We start from the raw sequence: 25,206 nt of genomic DNA, 5'->3' as shown, positions 1-25,206 counted from the left end.
ATAACTGTAATTGTTCTATTTTATTAATCGTTGTTAATCTCTTGCTGTGCTTAATTTTAAATTAATCTTTAATAAATTTTAAATTAAGCTTTATGAATTAAGCTTTATCATAGGTATGTAGTGTATAGGAAAAAACACAGTGTATATAAGGTTCAGTACTATCACCGGTTTCAGGAATCCACTGGTCATCTTGGAATGTCCCTAGCAGATAAGAGAGGTACAGACACTCAGTTGTGGCAATTGAGAAAGAGACAGAATACAGACAGAAAATGATTATTTGCTTTTATATTTAAAAGTCAGACTCTACTGTAATATAGAAGCTCTATACAGCCATCCTTACATTTTAAACATGAGTAAATGAACTCTCAAATTTTACAAAAAGGCACAAATTAGTACAAAAACAACGTAACCTATATTGGAGATTCATCTGAATATTGTCTTGGAGATGACACAGAAACATCTTAGAAATACGGCAGGCCTCATCAATAAAGCAAATAAATCACTTTATTTCAAATAACTAGACTCTCTTGGTCCAGGAGGATAATCACATAATAATAACATGGCTCTTGTGTAAATGCTGTCACGGTAATTTTTAAGACATTATAATAAAATCCCCTGGTTCCTAAAAGGTATTAGAGGGGGGCAGCTCAATTTATAAATTCCATGACATAGTTCAAATTATAATAAGAGGCCATCAAATGTAAGAAAAATACTGTTTTGCATTTCCTTAAAGCCTAGACATTTTGTGTATGCTTTCAATGAAATTTCATTTTATTTTTACTAAATTCAAATAAATTTCCTTCAATTATAAAATTCTATTATTACTATTTTTTTCACTAATGTTGAAAAACCGTGAACCTTTTATTCCTCAACTTTCTCTGGCTTAATTCCCAAGAATATAATTACTATTCATACGTTATTCTCTGTAGGAGTTAAGAACATCTCATAAACATATTTTACTAATTTCATAAGATGACTACTTGATGTCTTTTTTTTAAAAATAAGCACAACTGGCCAGACGTGGTAGCTCACACCTGTAATCCCAGCCCTTTGGGAAGCTGAAGCGGGTGGATCACGAGGTCAGGAGTTCGAGACCAGCCTGACCAACATGGTGAAACCCCATCTCTACTAAAAATACAAAAATTAGCTGTACATGGTGGTGCGTGCCTATAATCCCAGCTACTCAGGAGGCTAAGGAAGAAGAATCACTTGAACCCAGGAGGCAGAGGTTGGAGTGAGCCAAGATCATGTCACTGTACTCCAGCCTGGGCAACAGAGCAAGAGTCGATCTCAAAATAAAAATAAAAATAAAAAAAGCACAATTAGACAAATAACTGAGTATGCCACTAAGAAAGGCAATTTAGCATAGTGGTTGACTCTATAGACTCTGAAATTCCATAGCTGTATATTTGATCCCAGGCTCTTCCATTTAATAGCTATATGACCTAGGCAAGTTACTAATTGTCTCAACTTAATCTATTAAACCGAAATAATAATCATACCTACATCATAAGGTTATAAAGATAAAATAAAATCATCCATGTAGAAAGGAGAGTGGTGTGTCTATACAGTCTTTGACACATGAAAAATTATTATTATAATGAAGATAGTAAATCTATGCTTTGTATTAAAATAGGAAACAAGATTTCATAAAATTCCATATTCAGAAATAAAATAACAAGGCACTGGTGACTAGTGCCTGTAATCCTAGCACCGTGAAAGGCTGAGATAGAAGGATCACTTGAGGTGAGGAGTTCAAGACCATCCTGGACAACATAGTGAGAGCCCCATCTCTACTAAAACATGTTTGTAAATGAGCCAGGCATGGTAGTACGTGTCTACAGTCCCAGCTATGCTAGAGGCTGAGGGTGGGAGGATTGCTTGAGCCCAGGAGGTCAAGGCTGCAGTGAGCCATAACTGCGCCACTCTACTCCAGCCTTCCAGCCTGGGTGACTGAGTGAGACCCTGTCTCAAAAAATAATAATAATAAAGTGAATAAAGTAACATGAAGTTTAAAGTTAGATACAGATATCACTCCTTTATGATATCAGCTTGCTAACTAAATCGTAGAATGGACAGCACCAACACTCACCAACAATGAGGCTATTACCTTAATTCATAGTCTACTGAGAAATAAAAAGGCTACTTACTGTTAACTGCAACCCACTCATTTAGATCTTCCCCCTCAGGAAGCATGACAGCCATCCGAAGGTTGCCACTGCCAAGTGTGGCTTCTGCATGTTTTAAGAGCTCATACTGGTGAGAACCCTCTGGAATGTTCTTCTTTGGTTTAAAAGTTTTAGAAGAGCGACTACCACTATGAATAGAAAAGAAAAAAAAAGGGTTTAATATTTAAGGCATGACATTCAATAGAGTCATTCACCAAGCATTAGACCTAAACTGTATTGGCTTAAATCCCAGCAATAGAATTGCTGTAACTACTGTGCTCTCCATCCAAAACTCTTACAAACTTTCTCTGCTGTGTCTAGTTAACTCACAAAAAGAAAAATTTTTAAGCTGTAACTAACACCTCTTCTCAATAAATTAATGACTCAGGATTATAAATTGTAATTTAAAAAACAAAAAAGTACTTCCATGATAAGTTTTAGTTATTTTATTCCTTTCACTCCTAAGTCTCTCATTCTAATAAAATAAATTTGTTTCCTTCTTAAAACAAATATAAAGATACCATTTGATATCAATAAAACATAAAAATCCTGGAACAAGAAAAAAAGCTACATGTTCAGCCAGGCACAGTGGCTCACACCTGTAATCCCAACACTTTGGGAGGCAGAGGTAGGCAGATCACCCAACGTCAGGAGTTGGAGACCAGCCTGGTCAACATGGCGAAACCCCATCTCTACTAAAAATGCAAAAAATTAGCCAGGCATGGTGGCAGGTCCTTGTAATCCCAGCTACTCAGGAGGCTGAGGCAGGAGAATTGCTTGAACTCAGGAGGCAGAGGCTGTGGTGACCCAAGATTGTGCCACTGCACTCTAGCCTGGGCGGCAGAGTGAGATTCCGTCTCAAAAAAAAAAGAAAAGAAAAGCTACATGTTTTTCTACCCAATTATAGGAACTATCAGTAATCAATTTTAGTCCAGAAGTCTGGTTAAGCAGTTAAGTAGCTAGACATTAGTATGGCTGGTTTGCTCAAATTTCTGAATGCTTAAGCACACACAGAGACACAGACACAAACACACACAGCCTATGTGTATGTGTATATATACACATAAATATTTTTTAACGGATCAACTGAAACTAGGCTTCGAGGTGGTTTTAATAGTTTTTAAGAGAGCTGGGCACCTCTAGTTCCAGCTACTCAAGAGGCTGAGGTGGAAGGATCCCTTGAGGTTGTAGTGCACTGTGATCACACTCATGAATAGACACAGCACTCCCACTTGGGCAACATAGCAAGACACCCATCTCTTGAGAAAAAAAAAAAGGAGGCGGGGAGCTGAGTGTGGTGACTCACACTGGTAATCCCAGCTACTTGGGAGGCCAGAGGCAGGAGGGTTGCATCAGGCCAGGAGTTCGAGACCAGCCTGGGCAACGCAGTGAGACCCCCCCCCATCTCTAAAAAAATGTTTAAAAATTAAGCCAGGTGTGATGGTGCAGCTTGTAGTCCCAGCTAGGGACTAAGGAGGCTGAAGCCAAAGGACAGCTTAAGCCCAAAGAGTTCAAGACTGCGGTGAGCAATGATCAAGCCACTCTACTCCAGCCTGGGCAACAGAAAGAGGCCACCTCTTTTAAAAAAAAAAAAAGAGAGAGAGAGAGAGCAATTTTTAAATCTTCTGTTAATACTAGCAAATTTTTACCAAATTAGGGGTCACCCATGTCCATTATTCTCCTTCACTTCTTATGAAAAGGAACAGACTGGAAAAAAAGAGGCTGGAGAAGTGGGAACTTTTTTTTTCTTTTTTTTTTGAGACGGAGTCTCGCTCTGTCACCCAGGCTAGAGTGCAGTGGCGCGATCTCAGCTCGAGAAGTGGGAAAACTTTAATGTTATTAAATTCACATCATCAAAAACATCTAGGCATTTGAACATACGAATACGGAAGTGGAATTCCAACCAAAAAAAAAAAAACACATAAACAATGGTTACACTTTCCAAACTCTCCAAAGCTTTTCACTCTACCTCCTCTCAAGTTTACACCCACAACCCCAATCCCTCCCTCTTTCCCTAAGATAAACCAGTAGTTCCCAACCCCTGGCTGCATTACTATAATCATCTGAGGAGCTGTCAAAAAGTACTGAGGACCTTGAAATAAAATAAGAATCTATCAGTCAACCTGAATATACAATTCAAATAATAGGTATTTTTCATTCTAAAGTACTGGCATTCTCATTTAAATGTAGGTCTCTCCATAGGTGTTTAATTAAACTGATGTTCCTCATAACACACACCCTCTCCTATCTCTACTCAACAGCAAAAGGATCACTTTAAAAACACTCATCACAGTGGCCCACACCTATAATCCCAGCACTTTGGGAGGTCGAGGCGGGCAGATTGGCCTGGGCAGGCCAATCTGGGCAACATGGTGAAACTGCCTCTACAAAAAATACAAAAATTAACCAAGTGTGGTGGTGCAAGCTTGTAACCCCAGCTACTCAGGAGGCTGAGATGGGAAGATCACTTGAGCCCAGGAAGTCAAGGCTACAGTGAACCGAGATCACGCCACTGCTTCCCAGCCTGGGTGATAGAGCAAAACCCTGTCTAGAAAAATAAAAATAAAAAATCGACCCAGCACAGTGGCTCTTCCCTGTAATACCAGCACTTTGGGAGGCCGAGGTGGGAGGATCACCCGAACCTAGGAGTTCAAGACCAATCTGGGCAACACAGTAGGGCTCCCTCTCTAAAAAATATATTTAAATTTTTTTTTCAACCAGAGAATCAGAAGCTAAAAGAAAAAAATTTAAAAATAAAAACACTCATTAGATTATGATATATCTCTGCTTAGAACAACTCAGTGACTTTCCAGTGCAAAGGTGTAAATCCAAAGGTCAAATATTAGATATAGTCAAGCTCTAGACCCACACTAGAGTGCAGAAATTCTTCAGTTTAATGAGACAATGTATTAAACACCAAATTTGCTCCCAGCATCTCTAAAATATAATTATAAAAATATAAATGTTAGGTATGGCAGTACATGCCTGTAGTCCCAACTACTGGGAAAGCTGAGGCAGGAGCATTGCTAGAGGGGAGGAGTTTGAGACTAGCCTAGGCAACACAGTGAGGCTCTGCCTCCAAAAAATAAAAATAAAATGAAATTTAAAAATTTATTTATATAAATATAAATGGTAATAATATAAGTAGACATATGCCTACCAAGCTTGAAACTTACTTCATTTTCCTCTTTCTAACGCTTTATCAAAATTTTGCATAAGACACACACTTCACTGGGCGCAGTGGCTCCCACCTGTAATCCCAGAACTTTGGGAGGCTGAGGCAGGTGGATCACCTGAGGTTGGGAGTTCAAGAACAGTCTGGCCAACATGGCGAAACCCCGTCTCTACTAAAAATACAAAAATTAGCCGGGCATGGTGGTGCGCACCTATAATCCCAGCTACTCTGGAGGCTGAGGCAGGAGAATCGCTTGAACCCAGGAGGCGGACATTGCAGTGAGCCGAGATCACGCCATTGCACTCCAGCCTGGGTGACAAAGCAAGACACCGTCTCCAAAAAAAAAAAAAGACACATACTTCACAAACATATTTTACAAAAAAGGCATTTTACTAATTTATGTGTGATTAATTAGGAAAAGAGGTCTCCTATGACTAATGTGGTGCAAATCTTCAGACAAAGTGTTAAGTATATTTCCTTTAATTAGCACACGGCTGAGATGGCTGCAGCAACTGAAGATGTGACAAGCAACTCTGAAAATGGCTGGCAAGAGTACATGAGAACTACAAGGACCTCAGCTGTGTCTGCACTCAGGTAAGTCCAAGCCTCACCTCCCCCAGAGTCATCTACTAATCAAACCACTCTGCCCCAACGTTTTAGGCTTCCAATGTTTTCTTGATCAACGCTCCTCCCAGAACTTTATACTTTGGTAGAAAAAATAAAATCTAGGCCAGGCATGGTGGCTCACGCCTGTAATCCCAGCACTTTGGGAGGCCGAGGCGGGCGGACCACTTGAGGTCAGGAGTTTGAGACCAGCCTGGCCAACATGATGAAACCCCGTCTCTACTAAAAATACAAAAATTAGCTGGGTGTCATGATGTGCACCTGTAATCCCAGCTACTGAGGAGGCTGAGGCAGGAGAATGGCTTGAACCTGGGAGGCAGAGGTTGCAGCCTCCCAAGTAGCTAGGATTATAGACATGTGCCACCATGCCCAGATCGCACCACTGCACTCCAGCCTGGGTAACAGAGCGAGACTCCGTCTCCAGAAAAAGAAAATCGGCCGGGCACAGTGGCTCATGCCTGTAATCCCAGCACTTTGGGAGGTGAGGTGGGCAGATCATGAGGTCAGGAGATGGAGACCAGCCTGGCCAACATGGTAAAACCCTATCTGTACTAAAAACATAATAATTAGCTGGGCATGGTGGTGCACGCCTGTAATCCCAGCTACTCAGGAGGCTGAGGCAGGAGAATTGCTTGAATCCGGGAGGCAGAGGTTGCAGTTAGCCGAGATTGCGCCACTGCACTCCAGCCTGGGTGACACAGCAAGACTCCGTCTCAAAAGAAAAAAAAAAGAAAAGAAAAGAAAAAATAAAATCTGAGTTCAATTTTGTGAAGGCCAACTTTGACACACATCAGCTATTATCTCAGGCAAATTACCTAGCTTTCCAGAGCCTATTTTTTCTTTAGCAGTGAAAGCCTAATAAAAATAACAAAACATGAACACTACCTGTATCATAGGACAGTGGCAAAATGAGAGGATTTTTGCAACATTTAGTATTTTCATTATCCTTTCTTTTCTTGAACCACAGTGACTCATAGAAAGAAATGGTAGTGCAATGCTAAAACCCCAAATCCTATTCTATCCCTTAAGACTGAATGGGGGAAAAGATAATTAGTTCAGAAAGAAATAACTGTCATACATCAAGTTTAAAAGAAAATTTTTTAAATTTCTGGGTTTCTTTTTTTGGGGGGGGTGCTATGCTGAAAGGTTCAGGCGATCTTGGAATAATCTTAGGGTTAGACTGGAAATCAGGAAAACAAGGTTCTACTCCCCATTTTGCAACTCTCTTCTTTTATTTTCTAAGACAGAGTCTTGCTCTGTCACCCAGGCTGGAGAGCAGTGGCATAATCTTGGCTCATTGAAACCTCCGCCTCCCAAGTTCAAGTAATTCTCCTGCCTCAGCCTCCCAAGTAGCTGGGATTATAGACATGTGCCACCATGCCCAGATAATTTTTGTATCTTCAATAGAGACAGGGTTTCACCATGTTGTTCAGGCTAGTCTCGAACTCCTGAACTCAAGTGATCTGCCCGCCTTAGCCTCCCAAAGTGCTGGGAATGACAGGCATGAGCCGTCATGCCCAGCCTGCAATTTTCTTCTTATGTTACTTAAGAAACCACAAATTATCATCTGGACTTCCACTTTTTATTTTGTTTTTTGAGAGTCTGGAAAATGACTTTTTACGAAAGTGTATCATTTAGAGATTAGATGTTTGTAAATGTTTTTAGTTCCCTGCAGCCTCTTGACTCTCTTCTCAGTTCCTCATTTCCAGATACATTTATGTTTTCAAGTCCTGCATCTAATTTTCCTTCTATCTAACCCGTCTGCTTTATTCCTGCAGAATACTCTAACCACATAATACTTTTTAAAAATACTCTTTTTAAAATCTTTGTTAGGTTTTCTCCTTCAGCTGCTACCTGAATCTTCTCCTACCACAATCCACCCAACCGCGGAATGGCGGTGGTCAATAATGCTCCTCATTCGAAGGTCAAAAGACCAACTGACAGGCCAGGCAAGGTGGCTCATGCCTGTAATCCCAGCACTTTGGGAGGCTGAGGCGGGCAGATCACTTAAGGTCAGGAGTTCAAGACCAGCCTGGCCAACATGGTGAAACCCCGTCTCTGCTAAAAACACAAAAATTAGCTGGCATGGTGGCAGACGCCTGTAATCCCAGTTACTCGGGAGGCTGAGGCAGGAGAATCGCCTGATCCCAGGAGGCGGAGGTTGCAGTGAGCCAAAATTGCACCACTTCACTCCAGGCTGGGCGACAGGGCGAGACTTCAACTCAAAAAAAAAAAAAAAAAAAAAAAGACCAAATGACAGAGTCTTCAAATTCAAAAGCACAAATACCCAAGCATGTACACGGAAGTCCTCATCGGTGAGCACAAGCTCTTGTAGCAACACTGTATGCCCAAATGCATACATCTCACATATTTTAAAACATACGAATGCAAATCTTCACAAAAAGTTTCAAAAACATAAAGTATGCTGCCCTCTTACCCCACCTACCTCAGGAGAAATTACAGTTTCTAGTATCTGGTATAAGCATTAGAAAGTTTTTTTTTTGTTTTCCTTTTTTTCTTTTTTGAGACGGCATCTTGCTCTGTCACCCAGGCTGGAGTGCAGTGGCGCGATCTCAGCTCACTGCAAGCTCCGCCTCCTGGGTTCATGCCATTCTCCTGCCTCAGCCTCCCGAGTAGCTGGGACTACAGGCACACGCCACCATGGCCACCTAATTTTTTGTATTTTTGGTAGAGACAGGGTTTCACCATTTTAGCCAGGATGGTCTTGATCTCCTGACCTCGTGATCCGCCCGCCTCGGCCTCCCAAAGTGCTGGGATTACAGGCATTAGAAAGTTTTGTGCCTGTTTTTATTTGCTTGTACACAGTAGCGTAGTGTACTTAATAATGTTTTTCACTTAACATATCCAGAAGACTGTTATATTTAAGATACAAGTAAATCTACTTTATTCTTTCTAAAGACTGAAATAGTATTTCCTTATATACATTATATCATAATATAGTTTGATCAGTCCTTTATTTAAAACATTCTGATTGTTTCCTCCAGTCATCTGCTACCACAAACAATACTGCAGTAAGCATCCTTGTGTGTACGCATATATGAAGGATAAATTCCTAGAACTGTTGTTCTAAAGAGCGGTTACATTTTTAAATTTTATATAGCGCCTATTTTTTCCCCAAATAAATTGTATCCTTTTACAATCCCATTAACAATGTATGGGAGCAGCTACAACGTATGACAGTCTTAAAGGACAGGTATTAGATTGCTAATTTCTCTTGTACAGCTTCCAACACAGCATCATAACTATGGAGAATGTTGTGCTTTGTTTTTTTTGTTTGTTTGTTTGTCTGAGACAGGGTCTTGCCCTATTGCTCAGGCAGGAATGCAGGGGCATGATCAATGGCTCAAGTGATCCTTCCACCTCAGCCTCCTGAGTAGCTGTGACTACGCCACCACACCCAGCTAATTTTTTGTATTTTTATTAGAGATGAGGTCTCACTTTGTTGTCCAAGCTGGTCTCGAACTGCTAGGCTCAAGCAATCCCCTCATCTTGGCCTCCCAAAGTGCTAGGAATACAGGCGTGAGCCACTATGCTCAGCCACTATGGAATGCTTTCTGAATAGAATGTGAATGATGTATTACATATTAGAGGTATCATATTAATAATTCATAGCATTACTCCACTGCTTTCCAAATAAACATCCACAATATTCACATTTGTTTTCCCATTCTTACTCGTATTTGAAGGCAAATCAATTTTTAGAGCAGGACAGGGTGATTTGTCTAGTAAACAACTCAGTCCTAGGGACAGCTCTGAATACATATCTCTTAGTCTTCCAATTTGATTTATCTTTTGCAAATTTCAATATCATTTATTTTCTCTTTGAGACTCTAAAACAGTGGCTCCCAACCTTTTTGGCACTAGGGACCAGTTTCACGGAAGACAACTTTTCCACAGGGGTTGGCGGGGTAATGCTTGCTTGCTGGCTGCTCACCTCCTGCTGTGAGGCCCAGTTCCTAACAGTTTTTGTTTTTGTTGTATTATCCCTATTTTTTTTCTGTACCAGATACCTATATATTGACACTGAAGAATATGTAAATTTATTCAAAATTAAAAGCAAATTATTTGTGACACAAATGATTGTAAAATAAATGATTTGTGTTACAAATCATGTATTTGTGTCAACAGCTCCATCTCTTCAAGGTTAAGTGAGTTATTAGTCTAACCACAGCTAGCTAAATGGCAGAAACGGTCTGGAAGAAGTTACTGAGTCTCAGCTTCCTCGCCTACAAAATGGAGATAATAATACCTACCTTACTACTGAAACTTATGTTAAGAACTTCACTACTATTAGTTCTCTCTGCTCCGCCTCTAGGTACTAACCTGTCATTCACATCAGTAGCTCCTTCCATAGGTCTAAGTCCAACACTACAGATCAGGTATTCGATAAATACTTGTTAATTGATAGTTCCAGTCAACTTCAGGCTGAGAACTCCTACATCAGGATAATAATGATGATTAATATTAACTAACATTTACTGCAAGCTTTGTACTTGGAACTATTTTACATGCAATATATCTCATTTAATCCTCATAACTCTGATATACATGCTATTATTTTTCTTTATTTTATGGATGACAAATCTAAGGATTTAAAGTACTTACATACTCTGCTCAAGATTATAAAATTGGTAAATTAAGGAGCCAAAATTTAAATCCAGGATTGAAATCTCTAAAGACCATACTTTTTTTTTTTTTTTTTTTTTTTTGGTACAGAGACTTGCTCTGTCACCCAGGCTGGAGGGCTGTGACCCAATCTAGGCTCATCCGCCTCCTGGGTTCAAGCGATTCTCCTGCCTCAGCCTCCTGAGTAGCTGGGACTACAGGCACCCACCACCACGCTCAGCTAATTTTTGTATTTTTAGTAGAGACAGGGTTTCACCATGTTGGCCAGGCTGGTCTCAAACTCCTGACCTCAGGAGATCTGCCCGCCTCAGCCACCCAAAGTGCTGGGATTACAGGCATCAGCCACAGCACTCGGTGTAAACCCCATTCTTTTACCCACTACCCAGCATTACTCAATGCTTTACCTTTAGCTTCTACCCAATTATTTCTACTAATTTTCTCCCTTTTTCACCACATTTTAATCAAGTCATTCATGAACAACACGAGGCTAATTTATACCAACAGAGTTATTAATAGGCACCTTTTTTTTCTTATTTTTAAAACATTCTTTTTTCCTTTCCCTTGTCTCCACCCCTTTGTAATTTTATTTATGTATTTTTTTGAAGACAGGGCTCACTCTGTCACCTAGGCTGGAGTGCAGTGACACAAACACAGCTCACTGCAGCCTCGACTTCCTGAGCTCAAACGATCTTTCTACCTTAGCCTTCCACCTCAGCCTCCCAAGTAGTTGGGACCACAGGTTCATGCCACCATGTCCAGCTAATTATTTTGTTGTTGTATTTTTTTGTAGAGAGGAAGTCTCACTTTGTTGCCCTGGCTAGTCTCAAACTCCTGGGCTCAAGTGATCCCCCCATCTCCACCTCCCAAAGTGCTGGGAATAGATACATCTTAATCTTCAAACCACCTAATTCCCCTCCTCATACCGTCTCTAATTTATATGAATACTTAGCACATACTCTGCCAGTAAGGAAAATTAAAATTCCACCCTACACCAATTTCCCCCAAATGTTGCCATTTGGCTTTCATCCACGCTTTCAGAAAGGCAGATATGCATCTGCAAAAAATGTTAGAAGCTGTCAAAATAGAATGTGTTCTAGAAATAATAAGACTAAAAGCTAAAGGCTAAAAGCTATGAGTAATGAAAAGATAACCTTGTTTCAAGACAGACAGCAGTCTCAACAGACATATCTACTTAAATTTCTGCCTATAATCCCTTTTAAATCACTATTATTAGTGGCAGGTGGTATTGCTACTATTGTTACTGTTAAGAGAGTAAGAAATCCTTAACTCAGCTGGAAAAAAAGAAAGAACACTATCTGCTATCTGCAGTTCAGAAACTGAGGAATTCTTATAAGATTAAAAAGTTAATGAGACATAGTGACTGAGAAGTCTGAGAAAACCTAGCATAGATATGCCCAGTAGAGGTCTCTATGAAGGTAAGAGTGATTCTACTGTGCTCCAAACTCAGAATCTAGACTACGGGAGAGGACCCTGAGGGGATCTCCAGAAGATTATAGGGGAACTTGACCCAGGGTCTTTGCACAAGTGAATCCAATATCCTTCTGAGTGGCCTTTTTCTGAGAAGTAGGCAAGCACAGCCTAAGCTGAAGCTCAGAGCATGGTGGAGGGAGGGATTTTAACCACCATCCCAGCAGGCAGGGGAACTTGGCAGTCAAAAGAGAACTTACTGGCATACCTCTATACATTAGGCAGCAGTTCCTACTCCTTCCTGTCACCAGAGGTATGCTCGCATAATCAGTATATTCACCAAGAAGCAAATCAATATCCTCAAACACTCAAGTTGAGCAGACAATCCCAAAACACTAAATATTCCAGGAAAACCAACACCATGAAAGAACTACTCAACAATATATCTAATGCTAACGAAAACCAAGAAGAACATACTAAATATAATCAATATGTTTAGAAATAACAGAGACACTATTATATTCAAAAAACAGGCAATTATGAAAAGAAACAATTAGGTAAGGATGGAGAAGCTGAAGTTCTCCTTAAGCAAGCAAGTGGTGTCAAGTCGAGAGATATTAACCACAGTGAGGGGAATTGAAAAATTAAAGAATTCTGGTAAGATTAAAAAGTTGACTTTTTAATATAATTGACTGTGGTGATGGTCACTAAAAAACTGTATTAAACAGTGCACTCTAAACGGGAGATTTGTAAGGTATGTAACTACGTCTCAATTAAGCATTTTTTAAGGCACAAAGAAAAATATAATTGTCGTTATAAAAGTGAACAGTTGACCATACAAATAGAGTCAACTGATACTGACAAAAGAAGAAGGCAATTCAATGGGGAAAGGATGATCTCTTTAACAAGTGGTAGTTCTCTACTACTTGGGACACTGGGACATCCAGAGGCAAAAACATAAATCTAGACACAGATCTTACACCTTTCACAAAACTTAACATGAATTAGATGATAGACCTAAAACTACAACACAATACTATAAAACTTCTAGAAGAAAACATAGAAGAAAATCTATGTGACCTTGAATTTGGTGATGAGTTTCTAGATATAAAAAAGCATCTTATGAAAGAAAATACTAATAAATTAGACTTTATTAAAGTTTAATATTCTTCTCTGTGGCTGGGTACAGTGATGCACGGCAGTAATCCCAGCACTTTGGGAGGCCAAGGTAGGCAGATCACTTCATCTCAGAAGTTCAAGACCAGCCTGGGCAATATGTCGAAACCCTATCTCTACAAAAAATTAGCTGGGTGTGGTGGCACGCACCTGCTGCCCCAGCCACTCAGGAGGCTGAGGTGGGAGCCTGGGGGTGTTGAGGCTGCAGTGAGCCAAGATTGTGCCACTGCACTCCAGCATAGGCAACAGAGTGAGACCCTGCCTCAAAATAAATAAATAAATAAAATTCTGCTCTATGAAAGACACTGTAAAGAAGGTCAAATATCAAGCCACCAACTAGCAGCAAATCTTTGCAGATCACATACATAGTTAAGGACTTATATCCAAAATATACAAAGAGTTGTTAAAATTCAACATTTAAGAGCCTGAGCAACATAGTAAGACTCCATCTCTGGGGGGGAAAAAAAACCTAGCCAACTAGCCAGAGATGCGATGTCTGTAGTCCTAGCTACTCAGGAGGCTGAGGTGGGAGATCACCTGAGCCCAGGAGTTCAAGGCTGTAGTAGGCTGTGATCATGCAACTGCACTCCAACCTGAGTGACAGAGTGAGACCCTGATTCTAAAAAGAAAAACAAAAATCAACAATAAGAAGACCCAGTGTCTTGATCCTGCCTTTTCAGAGTCTACGACTCACTTGTCAGGGACTCCTGCAAAACTGGTGATATCATCCCCAATTTTTTAGTTTTAAGCTTAGGGAAATTGTGTAATTTGTCTGATATTTCACGGCCAGTTTCAGATCCTGTCTTTCTAACGTACTGGCTAAGAACTTCCCTAAGTTTAAAATGAAGAAACTGAGAATGACATCACCAATTTTGCAGGACTGTTATGATAGATGAGTAAATACATTTGAAGCACCCTAGTTTTAAGGCAGCAGTCACAGAGCAAACGCTCAATATAATGTGAAAGAAAAATATAATCTTGGAACCCCAAACTCACTAGGCTTAAGAGAAAGTTGGCTGGCTAATCAGAGCCTCACAAGAATGTAACCACTTGCCTCACTGCCTACCCTCCCTCCTTTTTTTTCCTTCCCCTTCTGTTTGCTCTTTCCCCTTTAAATATTGAAGTTCCCAAAACCCTCTTTGGAAAAAGCACAGGTCACAGATCCTACTGTGACTTGTGTTTCTTTTTCCCAGGCACATCCTCAACCTTGGCAAAATAAACCACTAATTGATTGAGATCTGCCTCAGTCAGTTTTTGGTTTACAATAGGAACTAGCATTTTTTAAATGTTCAATAAAAAATGACTATATATATGCACATTTACATGCACTTATATGTGTATAAATAAAATACCCTTTCTGACTTTATCCCCTTGCCATACTAACCTATGAAGGGTCAGCTTAAAATATGACCTCCTCCTGCTGATTTGTTTATATTTCTTTTTCCCTCTCCCTCTCTTTCACTAGATTGTGGGTTACGAGGGATATGAGTCTTGTCTTAGATACCTTTGCATTCCCAATACCTAACACAGAAGCTGAAACATAACGGAATGCGTAATAAATGTTTATTATCTCAAATAATGATGTTGAAGAAGAAGAAAAATCTTATTCTTATTGCAAGGAGCCATTGTTATCAATATTAAAGAAAAGGATCAATCTGTCATCTTTATTTGATTCACTATGACAAATCTAAAGGATTCCAACTGTGCAAGAGAAGTAACTGATTGAGGAATATTTCCTAGTCCTAACACCAAAATTTCATTTTCAATATTAGGCTCCTTTATAGTCCTGCCCTACTTAAACTTTGGCCAAAAAAAAAAAAGAACAAACAAAAACCAGCTTAGCCAAAGCATTTGCCTGCAAAAGGCATTCAATGCAATCAGTGACATAGAAGTTTTGTAGTCTAAATGCTTTGAAATTAAACTCTTATAATACAGAAGCCAGCCCAATAGGAAAAAAAAAAAAAGCACCACAAAAAGTTAAAATCGGGTAGTGCCTACTTCTCCTTATATCATACAATTTTAACTGCACTTTCTTTTTTTTACCAAATAATGTCTAGTCATCCCTAGATAATCAGTGCAGGGGTAATTTTCCTCAGGAAGCTTCCCTGATATCCTAAGACGGGTTAAGGACGCCTTCTCTGTGTTCAGACAGGATACTATCATTGTTTATTTTACACAGCACCATGAGTTTCTCAAAAATAAGAAATGTTTCTAAGTCATCACTGCATCTCCAGAACCTATCACAAGGCCTAGGTCAGAATAGAGCTTCAGTATTTGTTGAGCAAACTGACAAAGAATTCCAGGACAAAAATTTGAAAGTACAGCAAATACTTTAGACATCTGTCAAAATTTATATCTTCAGCTTATACAAATAGGCCTAATCATGATAGGTTCAAGTAGCATAGTACAGAGTATGCATGCAGAATAATATGCATCTTGTATTTTAACTAACATTTCAGTAGCACAACTGAACAAACAGAATCCAAGCACAAAATTACAGTACGAGGCTATAGAATTTACCACGACAGTTTAAAATTCAGGGCCTTGGAAAGGGCCCTAACAAAAATCACGAAAGCAATCCAACTACAATTGGTTAAAGACTTCTGTTCTGACTTCTAACTTCTCTTTCTGACTCCCTCTTCATCATACTTCCTCCTTGGGTAATCTGATATTCTGGGCACTGAAATAAGGGGAAGCTGAGTTGGGTATATATTTAGGTTTCATAGGATATATGTAGTGTGCAATCACATCCATGTATGACTAGATAATTGCTAGTCTGGGTACAGGAATGACATCCAGGAATATTCCTACCACCCAATGCACTGCCTTATCTGGTATCATTAACACTAAGGCAGAGGACCAGGGACATCTAGATATGAGCTCCATATGGTATTGGCACAGAAGTATGTAAAAACACTGCAATTCATATAAAACCAAGGGTGAGACAGTTTGGATATTTGTCCCCACCCAAATCTCATGTTGAATTGTAATCCCCAATGCTGGTAGGTGTTTGGATCATGGGGGTGGGTCCCTCATGGCTTGGTGATGTCTATGTGATAGTGAATGAGTTCTCGAGATCTGGTCATTTAAAAGTCTGTGGCATCTCATCCCCTACTCTCCCCCTTTCTCTCTCTCCTCTCTACTTCCTCTCTCTCATACTGTCTTGCTCCTACTTTTGCCATGTGACGTGCCTGCTCTCCCTTTTGCCTTCTGCCATGATTGTAAGCTTCCTGAGGCCTCCCCAGAAGCTGATGTCACGATACTTCCTGTACAGCCTGCAGAACGTGAGCCAATTAAACCTCTTTTCTTATAAATTACCCAGTCTCAAGTATTTCCTTATAGCAATGCAAGAACAGCCTAACACAAGGAGCTGCCCCAAATTTGACAACAATCTTAAAATATTACAGACACTACCAATAAAACGAGTTGTGAATCTCAAACTTTTCTAAACTATCAATAATAAACACAATTTGATCAGTCATTGTAGAGAAAAAAGTACACTGTTGACATATGAAGAAGTGGTCAAAAAGTATACAGTCAAAAAAATCTAAATAAAAAAGTATTAGAGGCTGGGTGCAGCGGCTCATGCCTATAATCCCAGCACTTTGGGAGGCCAAGGCGCGAGGATCACCTGAGGTCAGGAGTTTGAGACCAGCCTGGCCAGCATGGTGAAACCCAGTCTTCACTAAAAATACAAAAATTAGCCGGGCATGGTGGCATGTGCCTATAATCCTAGCTACTCAGGAGGCTGGGGCAGGAGAAACACTTGAACCTGGAAGATGGAGGTTGAAATGAGCCAAGATTGCGCCTAGGTGACAGAGCAAGACTCCGTCTCAAAAAAAAAAAAAGTATTACAGATATCTAGCAGTTGCCATAAAAATGTTATTTTTCTATAGTTTGTGATGTTAACTAACCTTGTCAGTGTTATTAAAATTGTGATCTGTGTTTTTTTCATTCTAAATATTCATTTTGACATCAAATTTTGTTATTTATATATTTTTTCATTTTCTCAAAAAGGGAAATGTTGTTTTTTATTATGATTGAAAAAGATTTTCTCCAAAAATCTAGATCTCTACCCACTTGAAGGCTTATTAATGCTACTTACAGAAGGAAAATCAGAAGTTATAGCTTGATATAACTGATTCTCTCAATTATCAATATATAAACCCATTTAGGTACATGTATAGTCTTCTATTACTATATTTACCAAACTATGAGAAGTGTACATTAACTCCTGTCTCTTCTATTACCATGTACAATTTAGAAGCAGGTCCCATATGTCTTATTCACTTGGGTATTTTTTCAGAAGCTACTTTCTAATGCAGTAAATGATCAATGATTGTTTATTTTTTTAAAAAAGTTACTATACCTTGAACTATTGTCTTTAGAAAAGTTTATCAAAGCTTTTTCACTATTTTATGTCAGATGATTATTCATCATTGTGGGGTAAGTGGAAAACATGATTAACTATAAGAAATGATGTGAGCTAATCTCGCTAAGGATCCAGGTGTTGAGATACTGGATGTCATCCCAGTTCTTTGCTCACCTCAAAGATCATCACAGTTATAACAGCTGTGCTGTTCAATGGGCAAAACTAGCACCAAGTGCAAAAAGCAGGAACTAGTAAACTACTTGCTCCTCTTCCATAAAAGCTGAACCATCCCATTTAGCTAATGGAATCTCTAGAACTATGTGAAATGAGAGTGCATGCTTATACAATATTATGTCAAAAAAACCATCAGAAATGACCCTATGGTTTTATTTTTAAAAGGTAAAGTACTTTCTAGGGTGATGGAAATGTTTCAGGTTTTAAAAGCAGTGTGGTTTACAAAGAGCATACACTTGTTTAACTATACGCTTAAGATCTGAGCACTTCATGTTTTGTAAATCATATCTCGATAAAATAAAAATAACTTAGCAATGAACTCCCCAAACCCACTGAGACATATTTCTGAGCTACATTAAAGGGAAATACTGCCACAATGCTCTTAAACATTCATATAATAATTTTTTCTTTGCTGACTTCTTTGCCTCCAGTTCTTTATTTTGAGCCTTTAATAATCTGACAATATGAACCTTCTCTCTACAGACAAAAAACACAATATTTTGCATACAGGAATTCAGGAAGGGGCTTAAACCTGTTCATAAACCCAGATACAGAAATCCTGCCCTAGTCTGTATCTTTTCCCTGAGGCTATCATAAAAACATCAGTTTCTCTTTAAATGTCTATGAGCTTCACATTTAATTTCTAATCCTATACACATATCTTTTAGATAAAACACACATACATTCAGGATAGGTACAAGTTTTATTTCAATTAAAAACTACAGTTTAGGTTTATTCTTTTTCTATTAAACAGTGACCAGCAGAAAGCTTTAATCATATTTATAAAATAATTTATGTTAAAGTTCAAAACCATGGCATTTATGAGAAATTCAATGCATTAAATTCATTCTTAAAAAAATAAAGAAATCCATGCTAATGCCTATAAAAACTGATAAAGTATCCTAGGAAATTACTTATTAAATGGCAATTCCACTTTAATTACCTAGAAGATATCGGTAATATGTACACAAAAGTTATAAACTATTTTCTCCTATAAATCTAACTTCAAATGCAGCTGATTTGAGTGTTTGCTTCTTAGGATTTTTAGTTTTTAATAAAATAAGAATCATTCCTGATTTGATTTGGAGGTCAATTTTAACCAATGTGTAATTAACGTCAAAGACATTGAGGATTTAAATGAGAGTTGCCAAAGCATACTTCTGATGCATAACCTGAATAATCTGAAATATGAGCTAAGATTGATAATAATATTAAATTATAAAACTTAATAAAGCCTTTCACAACTATTAAAACATTCTAATCAAGAGGTTTAAGAAATTTAGAAACAAAATTCTTATACAGGGTTAACATCAAATCATCTGTTCTTCTGACAGATATTGAAGTATCTCAGTCCAGTTTTACCATAATGATAAAATTAAAAATACCAAGCTTGTGATCTTAGTAATTAGCTTTACGTTAAAAGATTAAATTAGCATTTGAATGTTCGAATGTTAATTTTCTCTGGAAAGAAAGATACCAAAGTTTCTCTGAAAAGAAAGATACCAAAGAGAAATGTCACAAGGAAGGATGGAACAGAAGAAGGGAAAGAAGGAAGAAATTTCTTGACTGGGCACGGTGGCTCACACCTGTAACCCCAGCACTTTGGGAGGCCGAGACAGGCGGATCACAAGGTCAGGAGATCGAGACCATCCTGGCCAACACAGTGAAACCCCGTCTCTACTAAAAATACAAAAAATTAGGCAGGCGTGGTGACGGGCACCTGTAGTCCCAGCTACTTGGGAGGCTGGGGCAGGAGAATGGCGTGAACGTGGGAGGCGGAGCTTTCAGTGAGCCGAGATCACCACATTGCACTCCAGCCTGGGCAACAGAGCAAGACTCCGTCTCAAAAAAATAAATAAATAAAATAAAACAAATTTCTTAAGTTGCAGCAGATAAAAGTGACAAAGAGGTAAGTAGAAATTAAAGTATAGTACTGAGAACATATTTCATGTCTAAAAAGGCATCTTGAAATTCAAATTAACCTGTTAAGAAACAGCTACTACTACTGTGTGTGTACGGCATAGAAAAGAAAACAAAAAAAAAAGAAATAGCCAAAGTAGTCAAGAGAGATATGATAGCCAGATACAAATAAAGAGAAAATCAGACAATGTACATGTGGCAAGAGATGTCTACTTCTGCAGTTATAGTAAGACAAAATACTATAGTTAAATTTGGTTAATCAAATCCTAAATTCAAAGCTGAGATACATTAAAACACCAATTAATATTTAATGCCCTAATATTATTTTTATTATTAACCTGAAAACAAAAACGAAAGGAAAATTGTTCACCCATTCGGAATCAGATTTTAGAGACATTTAACTGATAACAATGTTGATACATGGACAGAGATTCATCTTTAATCCTTTAGGATACCTAATACTGGCAAGTCACCACCATGTTAAGCACTGTGGGAAGCTAGGAAAACACATAACAGATATTCCTTGCAGTTCAAATTTGGTGGTTTGTGTTGTTTTCCAACATGGGGTCTCGCTCTGTCCTCGCCCAGGCTAGAGTGCAGTGGCACGATCTTAGCTCACTGCAACCTCCACCTCCTAGTGGTATGGAAGGGAGGCAGAAAAGTGCTGGGTAGACAGAGGAAGGTGGGTCTCTGGAGAGGGCTGGGCCTGTGCCCATGGGACCTAGGTGAGGACAGGCACTCCTGCCTTTATGCCCAAATGTTGCATTTCTCAAGACCACCCTGGCCCACCATGGCCCCATCCTGTGCCTATAAAAACCCCCGAGACCCTAACAGGCAGAGACACAAGCGGCTGGACGTGCAGAGGAACACATCAGCGGAAGACACAAGCGGCTGGACGTCAAGAGGACATCAAGTGGAGCACACCAGCAGGAGAGCAAACCAACAGATGCCGGCACTGGGCAGGGCCATAAACCAACGGAAAGATGCAGAGACTGGCCAGGGCAGTCAGAGGAGACACTGGGCCGCAAAGTGGCCAGACTCCAGGGGAAAACCATCTCCCCCTGGCTCCTCCGTCTTCTGAGAGCTACTTCCACTCAATAAAACCTTGCATTCTTTCTCCAAGTCCACCTGTGATCCAATTCTTCTGTATACCAAGACAAGAACTCCGTGATACAAAAAACTGTCTGTCCTTGTAAGGCAAGGGGTCTCAATGAGCTGATGGCTAAAATAAAAGAGTACCAGGTAACACACGCACACTGGGGCTTCAGCACTGCACACTCCCTGTAGAGGTTTGAGCAGCAGGGTACCAAAGAAGCGAGCCACAGCCCCCACCACACACCCTTCAAGGGGGACAAGGGAACCTTTCCCGTTTCACCATGTTCAAGAGATCCTCCCGGCCTCAGCCTCTCGAGTAGCTGGGATTGCAGGTGTGCGCCACCATGCCTGGATAATTTTGTATTTTTAGTAGAGATGGGGTTTTGCCACGTTGGCCAGGCTGGTCTTGAACTCCTGACCTCAAGTGATCCACCCACCTCGACCTCCCAAAGTGCTGGGATAATAGGCATGAGCCACTGAGCCTGGCCCCTTGCAGTTCAAATTTGGATTCATCTGTTTTCTTGCAAAAATGAGAGCTGCTGAACAGTCAAAGTTGGAAAGTTGGAAAAAGGAAATATCAAATTCATTGAAAAAAGGATTTTAAGAATATCTACTAATACACTGCAGTGATTCAACACAATAACACAATTTCCTTTCACTTAGACACAACGTAATTGCGAATGCTTAACAGAACATAACAATAAAATGGATTAGTACTTACAAGAAAACTATTGAAGATGTTGGGCTGAAAACATACACTAGCCTCCACTTCCTACTCAAAGTCACAATAAAGTGAAGTTTTTTAAATCATAATCTCATAGAAATAAAAAGAATGAAAGAGAAGACAACAAAATTTTGGAAATTATAAAGTAGATGAATAACTGATTTAATGTCCCTAAGAAAACCCAATCCTAGTCTGGGCGCGGTGGTTCACACCTGTAATCTCACACCCGTAATCACAGGCCAAGGTGGGCGGATCACCTGAGGTCAGGAGTTCGAGACTACCCTCGCCAACATGGTGAAATTCCATCTCTACTAAAAATACAAAAATTAGCCGGGCATGATGGCAGGTGCCTGTAATCCCAGCTACTTGGGAGGCTAAGGCAGGAGGATCGCTTGCACCCGGGAGGTAGAGGCTGTGGTGAGCCAAGACCATGCCATTGCACTCCAGCCTGGGCAACAAGAGCAAAACTCCATCTCCAAAAAAAAAAAAAAAACCCAATCCTAAAATTAAAACCAATCCAATTTACATCATAGATCCCACAAAAGATTTAGGAATTAGTGACACCTCTAGATGTAGAATACTCTGGAAGTACAAGTAAAAATACAACAGGATTTTTACCACTCTGTTTAAAAAGCAGTTATACCTCCAGACCCCCTAAGCAATCTACACAGTGGGCTTCTGTACCACCCCAACCCTAAGGAAAAAATGAAAGCTAAAGGTTTATTCTATGGAGAGGGCAAAGCAGAAGGTCTCTGGCTTAAGAGACACAGGTATAGTTGCAGGCAAGTTTACCATACTTAACACATGGAGATAAAGTGAATCTGAATAATCATGTCGAGACCCCTAGCCTATTCCCCTAACCAGAAACCTTGCAACCAGGGATAATAACCTCCAAAGACTGAAAAGCTCTTTTTTTTTTTGGGGGGGGGGGGGGGGCAAATCTGACCACACCATGTATAAGGACCTGAAAAGATAATCATACCAGGAGTTCTTCAAGGAAATAACCTATCTATATCATCCTTCAGCAAAGCCCACAGTTGATAAACCCTCCACACTCATGCACACAGAAATCCAATTAGCTTTTTAATTGCCCTACTTATAAATAAAAGCAGAAAGCAAAAGAGTTACCAGACACTGGAAGGAAGCTTCTAACATGAGAGACGACACCAAAATCAAAAAAAAGTAACTTGGAGGACAAACTAAATGTTCAAAAAAGCCCAAAAACTATCAATAAAAATCTTTAGCAATAGGAAAAAAAGAATGCTTCATGAACTGAGAACAGAACACCACATAAAAAAAGAAGAAATTAAATAGGACTCTTGAAATTTTTTAAAAAATGATTGCAGAAATTAAAAATACAAGGAATAGAAAATAAAACTAACGTAATCTCCTAAAACATAAAGCACAAAAACAAAGAGATGGGCCGGGCACGGTGGCTCACGCCTGTAATCTCAGCATTTTGGGAGGCCAAGCCAGGCAGACGGCCTGAGGTCAGGAGTTCAAGACCAGCCTGGCCAACATGGGAAGACTCCTTACTAAAAATTTCCCCTTACTAAAAGTACAAAAAATTAGACGGGTGTGGTGGTTCATGCCTATAGTCCCAGCTACTTGGGAGATTGAGACATGAGAATCACTTGAACTTGGGAGGCAGAGATTGCAGTGAGCCGAGATCACACCACTGCATTCGGGCCTCGGTGACAAAGTGAGACTCCATCTCAAAAAAAAAAAAAAAAAAAAAAACAGATGGGAAAGGAGAAAAAAAAATTAAGGACCAGTCAAGAAGCCCAATATCCAAGACATAGAAAATTCAGAAAGATACAGTGTTTTATCAATAAATCAGGATATTTTCCTAGAACTGAAAATGCTCTTTTAGACTAAAAGAGAACCCACAACAGTGCACGCAAATAGACACACGCCAGAGGATGCCGTTATGAATTTAGGAAAAGTTACAAAGATAAGACCTTAAAATAATTCAGAAAAAAAAAGAAGTCCCATACAAAAGATCAGAAATGAAAAAACCAATAAAAAAGTATTAGAGACCGGGCAAGGTGGCTCACGCCTGTAATCCCAGCACTTTGGGAAGTTGAGGCAGGAGGATCATCTGAAGACAGGAGTTTGAGATCTGCCTAGCCAATATGGCAAAACCCCGTCTCTACTAAAAATACAAAAATTAAAGAGGCGTGGTGGTGGGTGCCTGTAATCCCCAGCTACTCAGGAGGCTGAGGCAGGAGAATAGCTTGAACCTGGGAGGCGGAGGTTGCAGTGAGCTGAGATCTCACCACTGCCCTCCAGCCTGGGCAACAGAGCAAGACTCTGTCTCAAACAAATTAAAAAAAAAAAAAAAGAAACCCATTTAGACTTCTGAACAGCAAATGGAACTTCGATCCCAGACAAATTAAAACAAAATTCTGTAGGAAAATTATTTCTACCCTAGAACTCTATACTCCTCTGACATAATACCAATCAAGTATGAGGGTATGTTCAGCTATATAAGGAATGAAAATATTTACATTCCTCTTACTGCTTCTAGAGTTTTAGAAGATCTGCCTCACCAAAATAAAAAAGTAAACCAAGACATGAGATCAAAGAAACAGGAAATCCAACCCAAGAATTATGTAAGGGGAATCCCATGGATGAAGGCTAAAAGAGATTCCAAATATGACAGCTATGGTGCAGGACTATATAATACCAACAATACAGACTGGAGCAGGTCAAAAAACTCCAACATAGGCTTGTTCAAAAAGATCAAATGAGCCAGGCATGGTGCCTCATGCCTGTGATGCCAGTGCTTTCAGAGACCAAGGAAGGACAGCTTGAGGCCAGGAGTTCAAGACCAGCCTAGTGTTTTGCTGAAAGTTTTACTTTCAGTTTGGGTTTGAGGATTTGCAAGCAAAAGAAACCACAATATTACACTTAAATGCAGTTCAAAGAAAAGTGTAATGATTAACATAGCAAAAGAGTATACTGGTGGCTCATGCCTGTAATTCTAGCAATCCCAGCACTTTGGGAGGCTGAGGTGGGCGGATTGCTTGAGCTCAGGAGTTCGAATACAGCCTGGCCAACATGGCAAAATCCTGTCTCTACTAAAAATATAAAAATTAGCCAGGCATGGTGGTACACACCTGTAGTCCCAGCTACTCCAGAGGCTTGAGGTGGGAGAATCGCCTAAGCTCGGGAGGCAGAAGTTGCAGCGAGCAGTGCAAGGAGGCAGAAGTTGCAGTGAGCCACTGCACTCCAGCCTGGGTGACAGAGTAAGACCCTGTCTCAAAAGAAAAAAAAAAAAAAAAGAGTATAATGGTTAACTTCGCAAAGACTAAAGTGAGAGAAAAGGAAAATACACACACACACATTCACCAAATTGAGGAAAATACCTACATTCAGATTAAGCAACGCCGGGAAGTCCTAGAACAGCCATCTGGAGTTCCAACTGAAATAAGTTCCGGGCAATGTGTGCTTACTCCACAGGCGAGACTTCAGAGAGCAATCAGAGGGTCCCAGCTTATGTTGCCAAGCCGCTAGCTGAAATTATCAGCTACGTGCAAATATGCAGCTCTAAAGGTTTAATTCATAATGCTTAATTTCTTACTTTGTGTGTCTTCGGATGGTCTGAAACCTAGACAATTGGCCAGATTCCCTAGGTTTG

The 25,206-nt window shown here is 39.7% G+C and overlaps 1 protein-coding gene across 3 annotated transcripts in view; it reads right to left on the bottom strand.

Moving 5' to 3' along the window:
- Window positions 1-25,206, bottom strand: part of MOB1B (MOB kinase activator 1B) — an 84,025-nt gene that overhangs the window by 27,008 nt on the left and 31,811 nt on the right. For 2 of the 3 annotated variants that reach the window (XM_009240058.4, XM_054554035.1), the window contains one exon: window positions 2,151-2,317. In XM_009240058.4, coding sequence (XP_009238333.1) covers window positions 2,151-2,317 — 167 coding nt within the window. Of the gene's footprint in view, window positions 1-2,150; window positions 2,318-10,311; window positions 10,424-25,206 lie in introns of all 3 variants that reach the window. The other variant, XM_054554037.1, reaches the window with a different exon arrangement.

This window comes from Pongo abelii, chromosome 3 (assembly GCF_028885655.2).
Source record: "Pongo abelii isolate AG06213 chromosome 3, NHGRI_mPonAbe1-v2.0_pri, whole genome shotgun sequence".
NCBI lineage: Eukaryota > Metazoa > Chordata > Mammalia > Primates > Hominidae > Pongo > Pongo abelii.
Note: the sequence above shows the minus strand (reverse complement) of the source record. Positions and strands in the feature narration are given on the sequence as shown.